We start from the raw sequence: 12700 nt of genomic DNA, 5'->3' as shown, positions 1-12700 counted from the left end.
TGTGTGTGTGTGTGTGGGGGGGGGGGGGGGGGGGGGGGGGGGGGGGGTCCTGCAGCGGTTGTAGAGAAGTAGCCTGCAGCCTCCTTCCAGTTCGTCACACTTGTCCATCTAGATAAGCAATTATTGCTAATCATATTATATATGATTTTTTATTTGTTGGATGGTAACCAATGTTGTGGCTACCAACATAATACTTAATCCCCAAATCCGATTGGATATTCTCGTTAAGCAAATCAACACTATATATGTAGATGTTTGATATCCATCCTATTAAAGGAAGCTTGCCGACAGTTAGAGTGCACGGCTCTACAGATTTTTGCTCAACGTGGATGAAGGTTTACAAATCGGATTGCTTCATAGTTTTGTTTATGGATGGTGTGTCTTTTTCTAGTTATCAAATCGTGGTCTTCTATAGTGTGTTTCGGGAGGTTTGTCTCTCCATATGTGGCTAGTCGTGTGACTACTACATGTAAAAACTTTCGGTGTGTTGGCTAATCCTCCAAATAAGAAGAAGCTGGACTGGTATCCATTATCTAAAAAGGAGATAACCAATGACACTTTGCTTTGACAGCTCTACCAAATGATGGTTATAATCATTATAGGCGCAGTAGGTTAGAAGGGTATCAAAGTGAACTTTTTTTTGAGAAGCTATTCTATCATATTTAATGTTTGGATGAATAGTATGACACAAAAATAAAACTAATCATAGTACATATTTGATAGTATGGCCATATATCATGGTGATCTCCATCACCAAGTTTACGTCCTTCGTGCCTCCATGTTTGGGTCCTTTATGATAATATCAAAAACTATGCTACCATTAGCTAGTAAAAAATTACATAAAAATAACATACATCACATATATATTTGGGTAATATGAAAAGAGATACTATCGTGTAATATGAAAAGAGATTATTTAAGCAATCTATGTGTTGTATGCAAGCAAACAGGAGTCCTGAGACATTCCGAACAACCTGTTGGTTCATCGATCATATCAATGAAATAGATATGAACATCTCGTCAGATTGATCAAATCAACATAATTCTGATATATTTTAAATATCTCTGTTTTCACCATCAATCGTATTGATATTTACGTTATATATAACGATAGTAGTATATCCAACTCAGATTTATTACCTTTTTCAATTTGAAAGGTACACGATGTTAACCTCGATAGTGATACCAGCCGATTGTGATAAGTTGTGGGAGTGGTTAGAAGAGAAAGCGAATCGATTTAATGCCCCAATGATGATTTCAAACGATAAGGGTAAATAAGTTGTGTGGTTGTACGGACAAGACAACTACCTCTTTCGTCTCATTCCATGATACAACAAAAGCAAAAGTAGATCCAATGTATCGTCTATATACATACCATCAAAATAAAAAAAAAATGTACATGAATGTCTCCTCTATTGTTGTAGTGAAAATGTGAAATGGATACGTGTAGTGAAAGCAGTCGTCCTCGCACGACAGCAGCATCAACATATTCACACATGCTACTCACGTTCGTTGTTGATCAATCAATACAGCGATAGCAGTAATGTCTCTATGATATCCATATATACTGAGATGAAACTCGTTAAGACGTAGATACTCTAGCACCATAGGTGTAGTGAGAGAAAGAATGACGATGACTTAGCGTCCGCAACCGTATGACAGAGACCACGGGGTGAACCAAACAACCCCTAAGACACCTTTTAGCACGACGAGCAGTAGTCCCCCGCCAGGCTCCGGGGGTACATACTGAGGTATAGCCACCAGGCGCCTGAACTCAAACTGTATCCTCCTGACCACCGCAAGGGTAGCTTGGGTGGTGATTCGTCCACCATTTGCAGCAGCTCGCAGTCAGAGGGTGATTGATTCATCTCTCTGTTCGGACCTCTGCAATGTGTGTTGTTTCATCGGATTTAGAGATTGACAGGGAATATTGTTTTAACATGATTTGAGCATAAACAACAAAAGGCGTATGGTTTTGTTCTGGTTTTGCTGTTATCTGCTGCTTCACGTTCTGAACGGGAGCAATATTCTTCGCTGGTCAGTTTATTGCTACGCCGACATTGTTTCATCTTTATCACATTATGATGTGATCCTAGTATCACTATTAGATACAGTATTAGTTAGGGGGTGTTTGGATCCCACGTACTAAACTTTAGCACCACTTGTGTTGCTAATGGGTGCTAAAGCTGGTGAGATCAGGAGCTCGCTTAAGTTTATGACGAACTGAAACATTTGCCCAACCCTGGCACCCTGCCGTGCGGACAATGCTTAGAGAAGATACAATTAACAAGACGCACAGTTCAACAGCAGAAATAAGGAGATTAAGAACGCTCACAATCAACTACATTCTCTTGTGATCAAAACATTGTTGCAGTGCGTGCAACAGTGTTAGACGTCAGCAGAACTGGTCAGCAACTCAACACATCAGCATGCTAAATAAATCTTATGAACACGGCATGCTTAGTCTTCACTGCTATCCAGGACGACCAACTACATCAGGCATGAATGATCGAGAGATCCTAACAGGGAGTGTGGAAGGTGAAGCTACCCGACCTATAGGGAATACGGAATAGTGTACAGTGCCTTCGCTGCTCAGTGCTGACCCCTCACTGTCCAGATCAACAGCGAAATAATCAGTGCATGGCATCCACGTGGAGATGAGCTCACTAGGCTACTAGCAGCAGCCAGCAGATACCAGTTCAAAATCCACCGAGTTTCACCGAAGGAATTGACGCCCTTCTGGGACACTTAACAGGTCTATTTGGCCGCATACCAATTCTGTGCACACTTGGCATCAACAGCAAGGTCGACCTTCAGGATATTGGTGCCATAGAAGGGCTTAGACATGCACTCAACAACTATGGACTTGGCCAGCTCCGCAGACTCTGAAGGCCCTTCCAGTATCACTTCATCATGCACCTGAGAGATAGAGCAGTCAGTTCTGAAGGTCTAAAGTTATGTTGCATTTATAAATTAAAAAAAGGCTGGAAACTAGAATAGTATTCTGCAAACACCAAATGTGACCATTTTAACTCAGAATGCCGAATACCAGATGTCAAATACACAAGTTACAGAAGTCGTTAAAAAGTCGTGCCCTTCACAGTTTCAAAGAGAAAAACAAACTACGCCAACATTTAAGCAGTGAACAGGCCTAAACTTATGCATAAACTACCTGCAAGAGTAGCGTCCAACCAAGCTCCTTAAGACGAGTATTCCTGTCTATCTCAAGCATTGCACACATAGCAACATCAGCTGCACTGCCCTGTGGTGTTCAAAGAAAATAATTTCAGCACAAAATTAATTTCAACAGCGAGTTGCAATAGACAGTAATCACCTGTACAGGAGCATTGATAGCAGCACGCTCAATGTGACCCCTTTGGCCAGAAGTTGCATGAGCCATATTTGGAAAACGGCGTGATCGCCCAAGCAAAGTATAAACTTCACGCTTCTCATGTGCTAGCTGTTTCTGCTTCATTTGCCAAGCCAGAACTTCCTTTCTATCGCTATACCAGAGTTTCAGTGTATCTTTTGCTTCCTTAACAGAAACCTGACAAGAGAGGAAGGGTTACAAGAAGCAATGAAGGCTATATTTCTTGTAAACATACCTACTCAGCAAGTGTGTTGTTTTCAGGTTTCTAGCTGACTGTCACAAAACCAGTAATCCAAAGGCCAAAGCTCAGATTTAAGTGTAATGAACAATAAAGTTGATTGCTCCTTATCAACTTATAGCTATGTTTGTTTGACAAGTTTGTACCTTCCAATCACGAGCAAGCCCATGAGCCGTTTTCCCATATGCAATGGAGAAATTTAGCATCTTAGCTTTCCTCCTCTCAGCACCAAAAGCATCCTACATCACAAGAAAAGCATTAGAGTCCATTTTATTCCATACACGCATGTATATTTTCATGCTAATAATATTTCCTAGATCCATATCCATAATTAACTCCACTGTACAAGTTCTGGACCAGACGACATGGAAGATAAAAGGAAAAGGGAAAAAAACTGTATGTGCTTAGAAGTGCAGTACAAAAGTTAATAATCTAGTAGCACTGAACATAATATTAACATTTAGAAGGAATCAACATAATCCTCAGAAACACCATTAAAGCTAGCATACCTTCAACAACGGCACAGGAGGTTTCTCTTGACCGGGTTGAGGATGCCACTCAAGAATTACTTTCTCTTCTTCAACAGCCTCACGAATATGCTGATACATGTTCATGGCTGTCCTGGAATGGAAGTCGCCGCCAGCTTTAAAAGCATCTAACATGCTTTTGCAATCAGCAAGATGCGCCAAGATCCTGAGTTCCAGCTACACGCAGAACAAGTTTGTCTTTTTAATTGGAACTAGTATCATCAGCATATGAACATTCAAAAACTCTACTGTGCACAAACATACCTGACCATAATCAGCAACAATAAGAGTGTTCCCTGGAGCTGCAACAAAAGCTTGGCGGATTTTATACCTATCCTTTTCAAGTGCAGGTTGGTTCTGTCATGGAGTAATTTACATCACAGGTTCAACAAATTATTTGATGTTGGTATCACAGTACTAGACTATTTAAAGGAACCAGCTCACAATTTGCAACACTTGACAACATTTCTCATATTTTGGTTATCTGATGTAGTCTGCCGCTGCTTCTCTTGGGAGTACGCAGGGGAGAGTCAAGAGGATGAGAGGAACAGGAGATAGATCGCAAGGCGTAGGGGGGGAAGGCGATCACCGTCCCCGGCCTGGCTGTGATGGTCAGCCAGGACGACCGAAGGTAATCTCCCTGTGTGGAGATCTTTATTCCTTCAATGCCTAATACAAACTGAAGGCCAATTCCCTGATAGACTGGGACTGCCGCACAACCCAACTGCCTAACAACCATCTACTATAAAATATGAGATCTAATCTATCTCTTAACTGAACAACAAAAATATCTCCCAGCTCCATCCAACTCGAAAAAAGTTTTACAAGCTAACTTTCAGATCCATCCAACCCCAGCCCCTTTCATCTGGATCTGGCAGTCCAAGGTCTGTAAGAAAGCAAAAGTTTTCGTTTGGTTGGTTTTCTGAGACAGAATCAACTCGGAAAGCATCTTAAGGAGAAAAGGCTTTATGAATGAGGGCAGCGATCTCAACTGTGTTCTCTGTGATTAAGGCTATGAAGAAACAACATATCACTTTTTCCGTTGTGCCTTCAGTACAGAATGATGGAATTACGTTGGAATTCATTGGTGCCATAACCTTGAAGGGCGGGCCTAGTGCAGCGGTAGAGCCTACCGTCTGTAACCGGAAGGTCCCTGGTTCGAGCCCCAGCCTCTGCATGTTATGCGGGTAAGGCTTGGCGCTTAAAGATACCCTTCCCCAGACCCCGCACAGTGCGGGAAGCCTACGGCACTGGGTACGCCCTTTTTATCGAAGCTGCAAGGGGTGCCTTTGGGCACAACTTCTTCATGGATATTCTGGCAGTGGTAGTATGGTGCATTTGGAAGCAGATGAATGACTTCATCTTCAAGAACATGGCCCCTTCTTTCCTTTCTTGGAAGGGCAGCTTCAATGACATGCTCAAGTTGCAAATGCTTAGGTTTAATAGCGTTTGGAGGCTTAGGGTGTCTTTGGCTAAACTCTCGATAGCCGATTTTTTTGTTTTTTGTTTTTTTGTTTTTTTCTTTTCTTGGTCCATTTCTTGTTCCCTTCTTCTCATTATTTAATAAAATCGTGCTGTAGGGGTTTTCCCTACAGCCTTTCCCTTCAAAAAAATATCTCCTGACCCCTATCTTCCAGCTGTGCATCTGGGCCCAACTCCTAGCTATGCTGGCCCCCTTTCCTCCTACGATACTGCTTGCCTAAGAATAAATCTATAACATTATCATATTAAATACTGCAACAACCTGGGCTACCTATTTTGGCAGAAATAACAGAGCTTATTTTAATACTCCCTCTGTACCAAAATAAAATTCGTTTTGCTTTTTTTTATGGATTCATACAATACTTGGTGTATGTTTTCTATATATGTGCCTACATTCATCATCATCTAGTTGGATATAGACATAAAAATCAGGAGTTAAAACGAATACTATTTTAGAACGGATGGAGTACTTAATACCAATACCAGTTCTTCATTTAAGTTCATCCAGTCCACACATATTAAGTATACAGAACATGCTAATCTAAGTATCTAACTGTTGCATACATTTGACTAAGATTTTTTGTCTATTTGAGTACAATAGCTTGAACCTATCATCTATTGCTTTGTAAGTATGACAGTGTTTCCAAAGCTCCCAAGCCACAGAAATGACATTGTTTTCAGGGTGTTAGGTCAGATATCCAAAGCGTGGTGTCTGCAGTGGTTACTGAAGGGCAAATGTGATGCCTGGCTGGGGCTTCGACCCTCCAGGACCTGGCCCTAAAGGCTGGACCACTTAGGGTCCAATAGTTTTTAAGTGTGTTGTAATCCACCCCTTCCCCCCTGGGGGTGGCTAATCCATCAGCCCCCCCCCCCCCCCAATTTTTTCTTTCTTAATGAAATGACGCGCAGTTCTCCTGCGTGGTTGGAGAAAAAAAAAGTACGAAGCTAGGGCCCAAGATTCAAAGTAGTTGGTCCTTTTCTGAAATGCGCTAATATGTAGAAAGACAGCCCAAATCCTGTATAATTCTTGACCTCAAGAATGTCATTTCAAACTGCAAAACACATGCAAACTCCCTAAAATGTAGAATCATAAATGCCAACCTGTAAATTTGGTGCCCTTGCCGATAAACGTCCTGTCTCTGTGTTGATATTTAAGGAACAGTGAATCCGCCCTTCCTTACATGATATATGATTTCCCTGCCAGATGAACAAAAGGATATAATAAATATAAATAGGACAAAGATACAGATAGATAACTAAGACTATTAAGTGATTGCTCGCATAGCCATATGTACAATAATGTCTGTTGCAATGCAAAGTACATTAGAGTAGGTGAAGCCAGCTCACCTGTAGAGGAAGAATGAAGTTGGATATTAACGAGTTAATAGAACAGATCTCACACAAAGCTGCAATGGCATGGCATGCTTCTTTTCCTTCCTTTCCTCCCCCAAATGCATCATATGCAGTACCATAAGAAGAGGTGTCTTCTAGATCACAATGGGAAATTTCAGAATGAATACCACATTCATCATCATTTACATCATCTGTTGAGTAAACAAGATCTGATGGAACCTTCCCAGCCAAATTTCTCAATGCAGCCCCACTAACTGAAGGCCAACCACTTGCAGTAAATATATCAGTTTTCAGGTCTTCCACAATGCTGAAAAGGTCAATTGTGCGATACTTTGGAACCTTCTTGCCTTCTGAAACAGCAGTTTCATTGTTAGGCACTTTAATAGCTTTACTCTTCGGCAAAAAATCACCAGATTTGTATCTGTACAAAGATTAAAAACATCAAAATTTATATCAATTTGCGTGCAAGAAATTTCTAGGACACAAACTTAAAAATGCATTGACTAAAGTTTTTTCCTTTTGTTTTGTATTTAATACACATACAGGAACCTTTTCTCTCTAAGTGACAGATGGATGATGAAGAATACACAAAATCTGGATAACCTAAGGAACTTTGAAGAGAGAATAGGTGAGGGTTATACATGTTCTCTATACCACCGAAGAAGAGTTGTCGAATCTGAGTGTCACTATTAACATTCATGTATTTTGCATCAGGGCAATACTTAGATGCCCACTTCCGAAATTTATCTGCAGCTGATTCGCGCTGTGCAACAGCAACCTTTTCAATCTCTGAAAGGTAAGCACGGTCAACAAGCATTCCAGCTGTTTCCATTTTTACAAGAATAGCACCGAAAGGACACCAATACTCCTCGTAGAAATCGTACAATGAACCTCCGGGTCTGGGGTAACCGTCAAAAGTCCAGGGCTTCCTTTCAAGCTTGCTTTTCAAGCTCTCATAAAGCCTCAAGGTACTCATGGAATCTAACGAAGAATAGCAGATCCACAATTCTCTGTCTTCTCTTTGTAAAATTTCAACAGGCTCAATTGCAGTAATCTTCCCTTCTGACCCATCCTTCTTTATTTTTTTCCGACCAAAGATGGTTTTCATTGATCTCTTCCCAATCTTTTGTAATTCCTTTGGAACAACACCCATGACCCTATGATCATTTGTAAGTCCCTCAAGAGAATATCCTCCATCTGTTCTTCTTGAAGAATCCCAAAGTCGTGCAAGATGCATTGTATCAGCATGAAATCCAGCAACTTTAATTCCATAGTTCTCTATAACATGACTATCAAAACTATAGTTGTGCCAAACCTACATAAGAAAAATAAGCTACTTGCTTAAGATTCAAACGATGAGATAATGGAGGTAGATGTTTAATCATATTCCTATATATTCTATAAATAGCAAAGTTTGACTAGAGATGGCAAAAGAAGGATAAAGTCAGTGAAAGAAGATAATTCAGCATGCAACACATAATAAAGTTGTAAGCATGAGTTTAGATTTGACTGTGATATATTGTTTACTTCCTTAAATAATTGCAATGATTTCCATGTATACTGCAATAAGCATATACAACTGGCGGAACAGAGCAGATGCCAGATCTCCAAACAAACGAACAAAGAAGTAAGCTGCATTTCACCTTCCTGATTGATGAATCCTCAAAAAATGGGACAAACTCCATGAGTACATCTGGTCCACCATCTAGCACATCCACCCAAATGCATGTCTTGCCATTTCCAAAATCAGCCTCAGCACCTTTAGTGCCAGAGTAAATGCTAAAGCATGTGACCTTTCCATGGCCAACTGGTGTCTCTTGTTTAACATTAATATTAGCTACCTGCATAACATTGAATTCTCCTGAATTATAATACCAAAGAGTCAATATGCATTCAAAAGGGAAGAAAGTTTCCCAACATATAACTCAGTTGCCCAGTAATAGGGATGCAAGACCCACTTTTGGTCATTCTACCGACCCAAAACTTACTAAAGTGACATGTCACTTCATTAATCTAGGGAAAGAAGTGAATCAAAAGAGCATGCTACGTAACTAATTAGCTGACCCAAAAAACACTGTTGTGTACCCGATTGCATCCCTACCCATTACATACCACTGAGCCAACAAGATGATGATGTGTATCTACTATTCTACTCGCTGTTCAAAATACATAACAACAGTGATACTCTCGTTTTTCATGGATTTCATAGTGAACAAAAAGGAAACATGTAGGCATAAATGATGCATAATGAACAGAAGTTGCAGAAAGAAGCAGACACTGGAATAAAAATGGGTGGGTATGTAGTCATATGTTGAACCCTGAATAATGAATGATAAGAGGGGAGTGTATACTACCTAATTGAATATGTCAACATTAGATTTAGGTAACAAGCCATGACCGATGTAAATAAATATAAATACATAAAGCATTTTTCGTAGATGTAAAAGGCTTTAATGCCTTACCTCTGTGTCACATGCATGAATATAATTTCTGTACTTCGTAGTAAGCAGTTGAACAACACTCCTAGCTGACATGACATTGTCAACCACCAGAACTTTGTCATATATGGTACTGAGTGCCTTCCGTGCATCTAGAGACTCCTGGGATGAGGGCGCTCTAGTTCGAGAGGGTTGTACTGTCTCCTCAGGTGAGCATTCATTCACATCTTTAGCATAGCCATCTGTAGCATTTTCATCAAATCGCAGGCTTGTTTCAACTTCAGAGATTTTCGGAATATGAGAATGAAACTTGGGGCCATTAGACCAATGAACCTCCACTTCAGATTCCTTAGGCCTCTTCACTGATTTAAGGTCATCATTAACAACACTGGTCAGTGCTGACACAGCAACTGCAGCATGCTTAATCGCATGATGCTTTGCCAATTCCGTGTTGACGTGCCTATTCGCAAGAGAATTTGGTGCCATTCTTTGTCTTACACTGTGCAATAGAGATTGGTTGGAGCTCTTGAAATCTTCCAAGGGTTCATGATGGAAAATACCAGACCCTAGATGAGTGGAACCATTACTATTGCCGGCTTTGCTTAATGATAACCTCCTGCTCTCGTCAGCCCATTCTTGTGCGCCGCCGTTTTGCAGATTAAAGTTGACACATACTGGAAGCTTAAGAGCTCGGTTGTCTTGAATTCCAAGGACTGAGCTATGGGAGTACTCCTGCCTGGCAATCAGCCATTCTAAAAGTCAGAGGCGAAACATCAAACTGATGGACATTTTTTAATGACTGATATTAGGCCAATAGGTAGGATACTCCGGAGAAACATCATCACATGTTGTTCGCTCACGAAGTTCAGCAAAAACACCACCACCAAAAAGCAATAGCTCCATCCTGCGGGCTATGGGTGCAGAGGCAAATTACAGAACAGACAATATTTGGCTCACTCATCCCCCTGATTGGTTCATATATAGAGATTACATTACTAGCATCAAGTCAGAACACGACACGCAAGGTTCCCACGACACGACAGTAATCACCAGAATATCAACACACCATCGAGCAAACCAAAGTGCAAACCTCTATCTAGTCAAATGTTTTATCATCGTCACCGGAAGGAGCATTGAACCGCTAAACAGTAGGGGGCACTACCTTCTGGCGCCAGTGAACGGCGACATCATGGAGCGGCCGCGGCGGGGGCGGCGGGGGCGGAAGGGCGAGGGCGCCCAGGGAGGCGCAGAGCACGGGAACCTCCGGAGCAGCGCGGGCGCCGGTGAGGGCGCCAATCCGGCCACTGCCATGGACCCCACGAGCCGCCTCAGCCTCCCGCCCCCTCCCCTCGCTCCCCCGCCGCAGCAGCCGAGCCCGCAGGGCGCCGTCTTGGACCAGACCGCACGGCGCGGGCGAGGCACACGTCTAGTCTAGGTTTGAGGGCGGGTGGCGCTGGGCGCGGGCATTCGGCGGCCTCCGGGAGGCGAATGGAGCGAAACGGCGGCGGTAGGAGGAGGCAGGGGCAGCTGGGCGCCGCGGACTTGGGGGATAGGGAGAGGCAGGGTTTACGCCAGCGCCAACGGTGGAATCCTGGAATCCTGAAACGTATTTGTGCCTCCTCCGCCTCTCGTGCCGTGGCCGCCAAAGGGAGACAGACAGGGACCAGGAACACGGGGGCAGCGTACGCGTTGGTGTCCCAGGCCCAGGACTTTTCTGCTACGTGCACACCGTGGCCGCCACCAGCGTGTCCGGCAATATCTCTACTATACTTAAAGCATCAGTTTCAACGGTCGTCTCGCGTCTTATTTTTCTCCCTGTATTTGTTCGACACTAGCCACAACACCGACTCGCGCAGTGGCTATTGCACGTCCACGAGGATGTTTCACATCATGTGTGCACCATTGTTTTCGCCATCGTCGGACGTCTCGTTTGTCTTCCCGACCTTCGCCCTATTCTTCCTCCCCAACCTGTTGTCTCCGCCCACGGTCGTAGCCGCGAGCCAACCGACACTCGTCGACACAGGTATGAAGCAAGTCGGTCATGCTCCTGACCTTTCTCTGTGCGTGTCGTCGAGAAAGACATGGTGGCGTCTGCCATGCTTAGGTTATCTTGGCGATGAGGAGTCCAGTTCTAAGATATTGGACAAACAATGCTCGTAGTGTGGCAGCAATCGGCATATGCTACGGAGTTGGTGGTGGTGTTGTGTCGCTTCGGCGGGTCCACGGCTAGGAAGACACTCACATTCTCTCGCCCTTCTCGGACTGACGCCTGGTGCGGGTGCCTCTCGGTTTGGAGCTGCTCTAGCTGGGCTTCTTTCTCCGCTTGCATGCTCTCTCCCTATATATCTAGCGATATACTACCTATATCGCATCCAGATGTCCAGGTCTTCGTCGTGTCTTTCTCCGGCAACGAACAGGTATGCCCGCCTCTTTCCTTCCCCTCTTGCTCTACGAAACTTTGGAAGTGGAGGAGGCGAGGGATGGGAGTCTCTGATTTGTTGTCTATGGTACTCGTGCTGTCGGGGACCATAATTAGGGGTACCCTCAAGACGCCTAATTCTCAGCTGGTAACCCCCATCAGCATAAAGCTGCAAAGGCCTGATGGGTACGATTAAGTCAGGGATCAGTCCACACGAGTGACTCGATCACGCTTCGCCCGAGCCTAGCCTCGGCCAAGGGCAGCCGACCTCGAGAGACTTCCGTCTCGCCCGAGGCCCCCCATTTTACGGCGGACACACCTCCGGCTCGCCCGAGGCCTTGGCTTCGCTTAGAAGCAACCCTGACTAAATCGCCGCGCCGACTGACCAGGTTGCAGGAGCATTTAACGCAAAGGTGGCCTGACACCTTTATCCTGACACGCGCCCCCCGGCAGAGCCGAAGTGACCGCCATCACTCCACCGCTCCACTGACCAGTCTGACAGAAGGACAGCGCCGCCTGCGCCACTCCGACTGCAGTGCCACTCGACAGAGTGAGTCTGACAGGCAGTCGGGCCCTGCCAAAGGCGCCATGGGAAACTCCGCTCCGCCCGACCCTAGGGCTCGGACTCGGGCTAAGACCCGGAAGACGGCGAACTCCGCTCCGCCCGACCCCAGGGCTCGGACTCGGGCTAAAGACCCGGAAGACGACGAACTCCGCTCCGCCCGACCCCAGGGCTCGGACTCGGGCTAAGACCCGGAAGACGGCGAACTCCGCTCCGCCCGACCCCAGGGCTCGGACTCGGGCTAAAGACCCGGAAGACGACGAACTCCGCTCCGCCCGACCCCAGGGCTCGGACTCGGGCTAAGACCCGGA

The 12700-nt window shown here is 44.4% G+C and overlaps 1 protein-coding gene across 1 annotated transcript; it reads right to left on the bottom strand.

The window, feature by feature from the left end:
* Positions 1-2272: 2272 nt before the first annotated feature.
* On the bottom strand, positions 2273-11040 carry LOC103642101 (DNA polymerase I A, chloroplastic). Its single transcript, XM_008665419.2, has 12 exons — positions 10571-11040; positions 9433-10144; positions 8614-8811; positions 7612-8285; positions 6965-7391; positions 6719-6814; positions 4400-4492; positions 4118-4312; positions 3755-3847; positions 3335-3547; positions 3173-3262; positions 2273-2919 (listed from the first exon to the last, which is right to left on the bottom strand). The coding sequence occupies exons 1-12, from the start codon at positions 10717-10719 to the stop codon at positions 2758-2760; spliced, it is 3102 nt and encodes a 1033-aa protein (XP_008663641.1). The 5' UTR covers positions 10720-11040; the 3' UTR covers positions 2273-2757.
* Between the last annotated feature and the right edge of the window lie 1660 nt (positions 11041-12700).

Source organism: Zea mays, chromosome 10 (genome assembly GCF_902167145.1).
Source record: "Zea mays cultivar B73 chromosome 10, Zm-B73-REFERENCE-NAM-5.0, whole genome shotgun sequence".
Taxonomy (NCBI): domain Eukaryota; kingdom Viridiplantae; phylum Streptophyta; class Magnoliopsida; order Poales; family Poaceae; genus Zea; species Zea mays.
The sequence above is the reverse complement of the archived record's forward strand: the minus strand, read 5'-3'. Positions and strand labels throughout refer to the sequence as shown.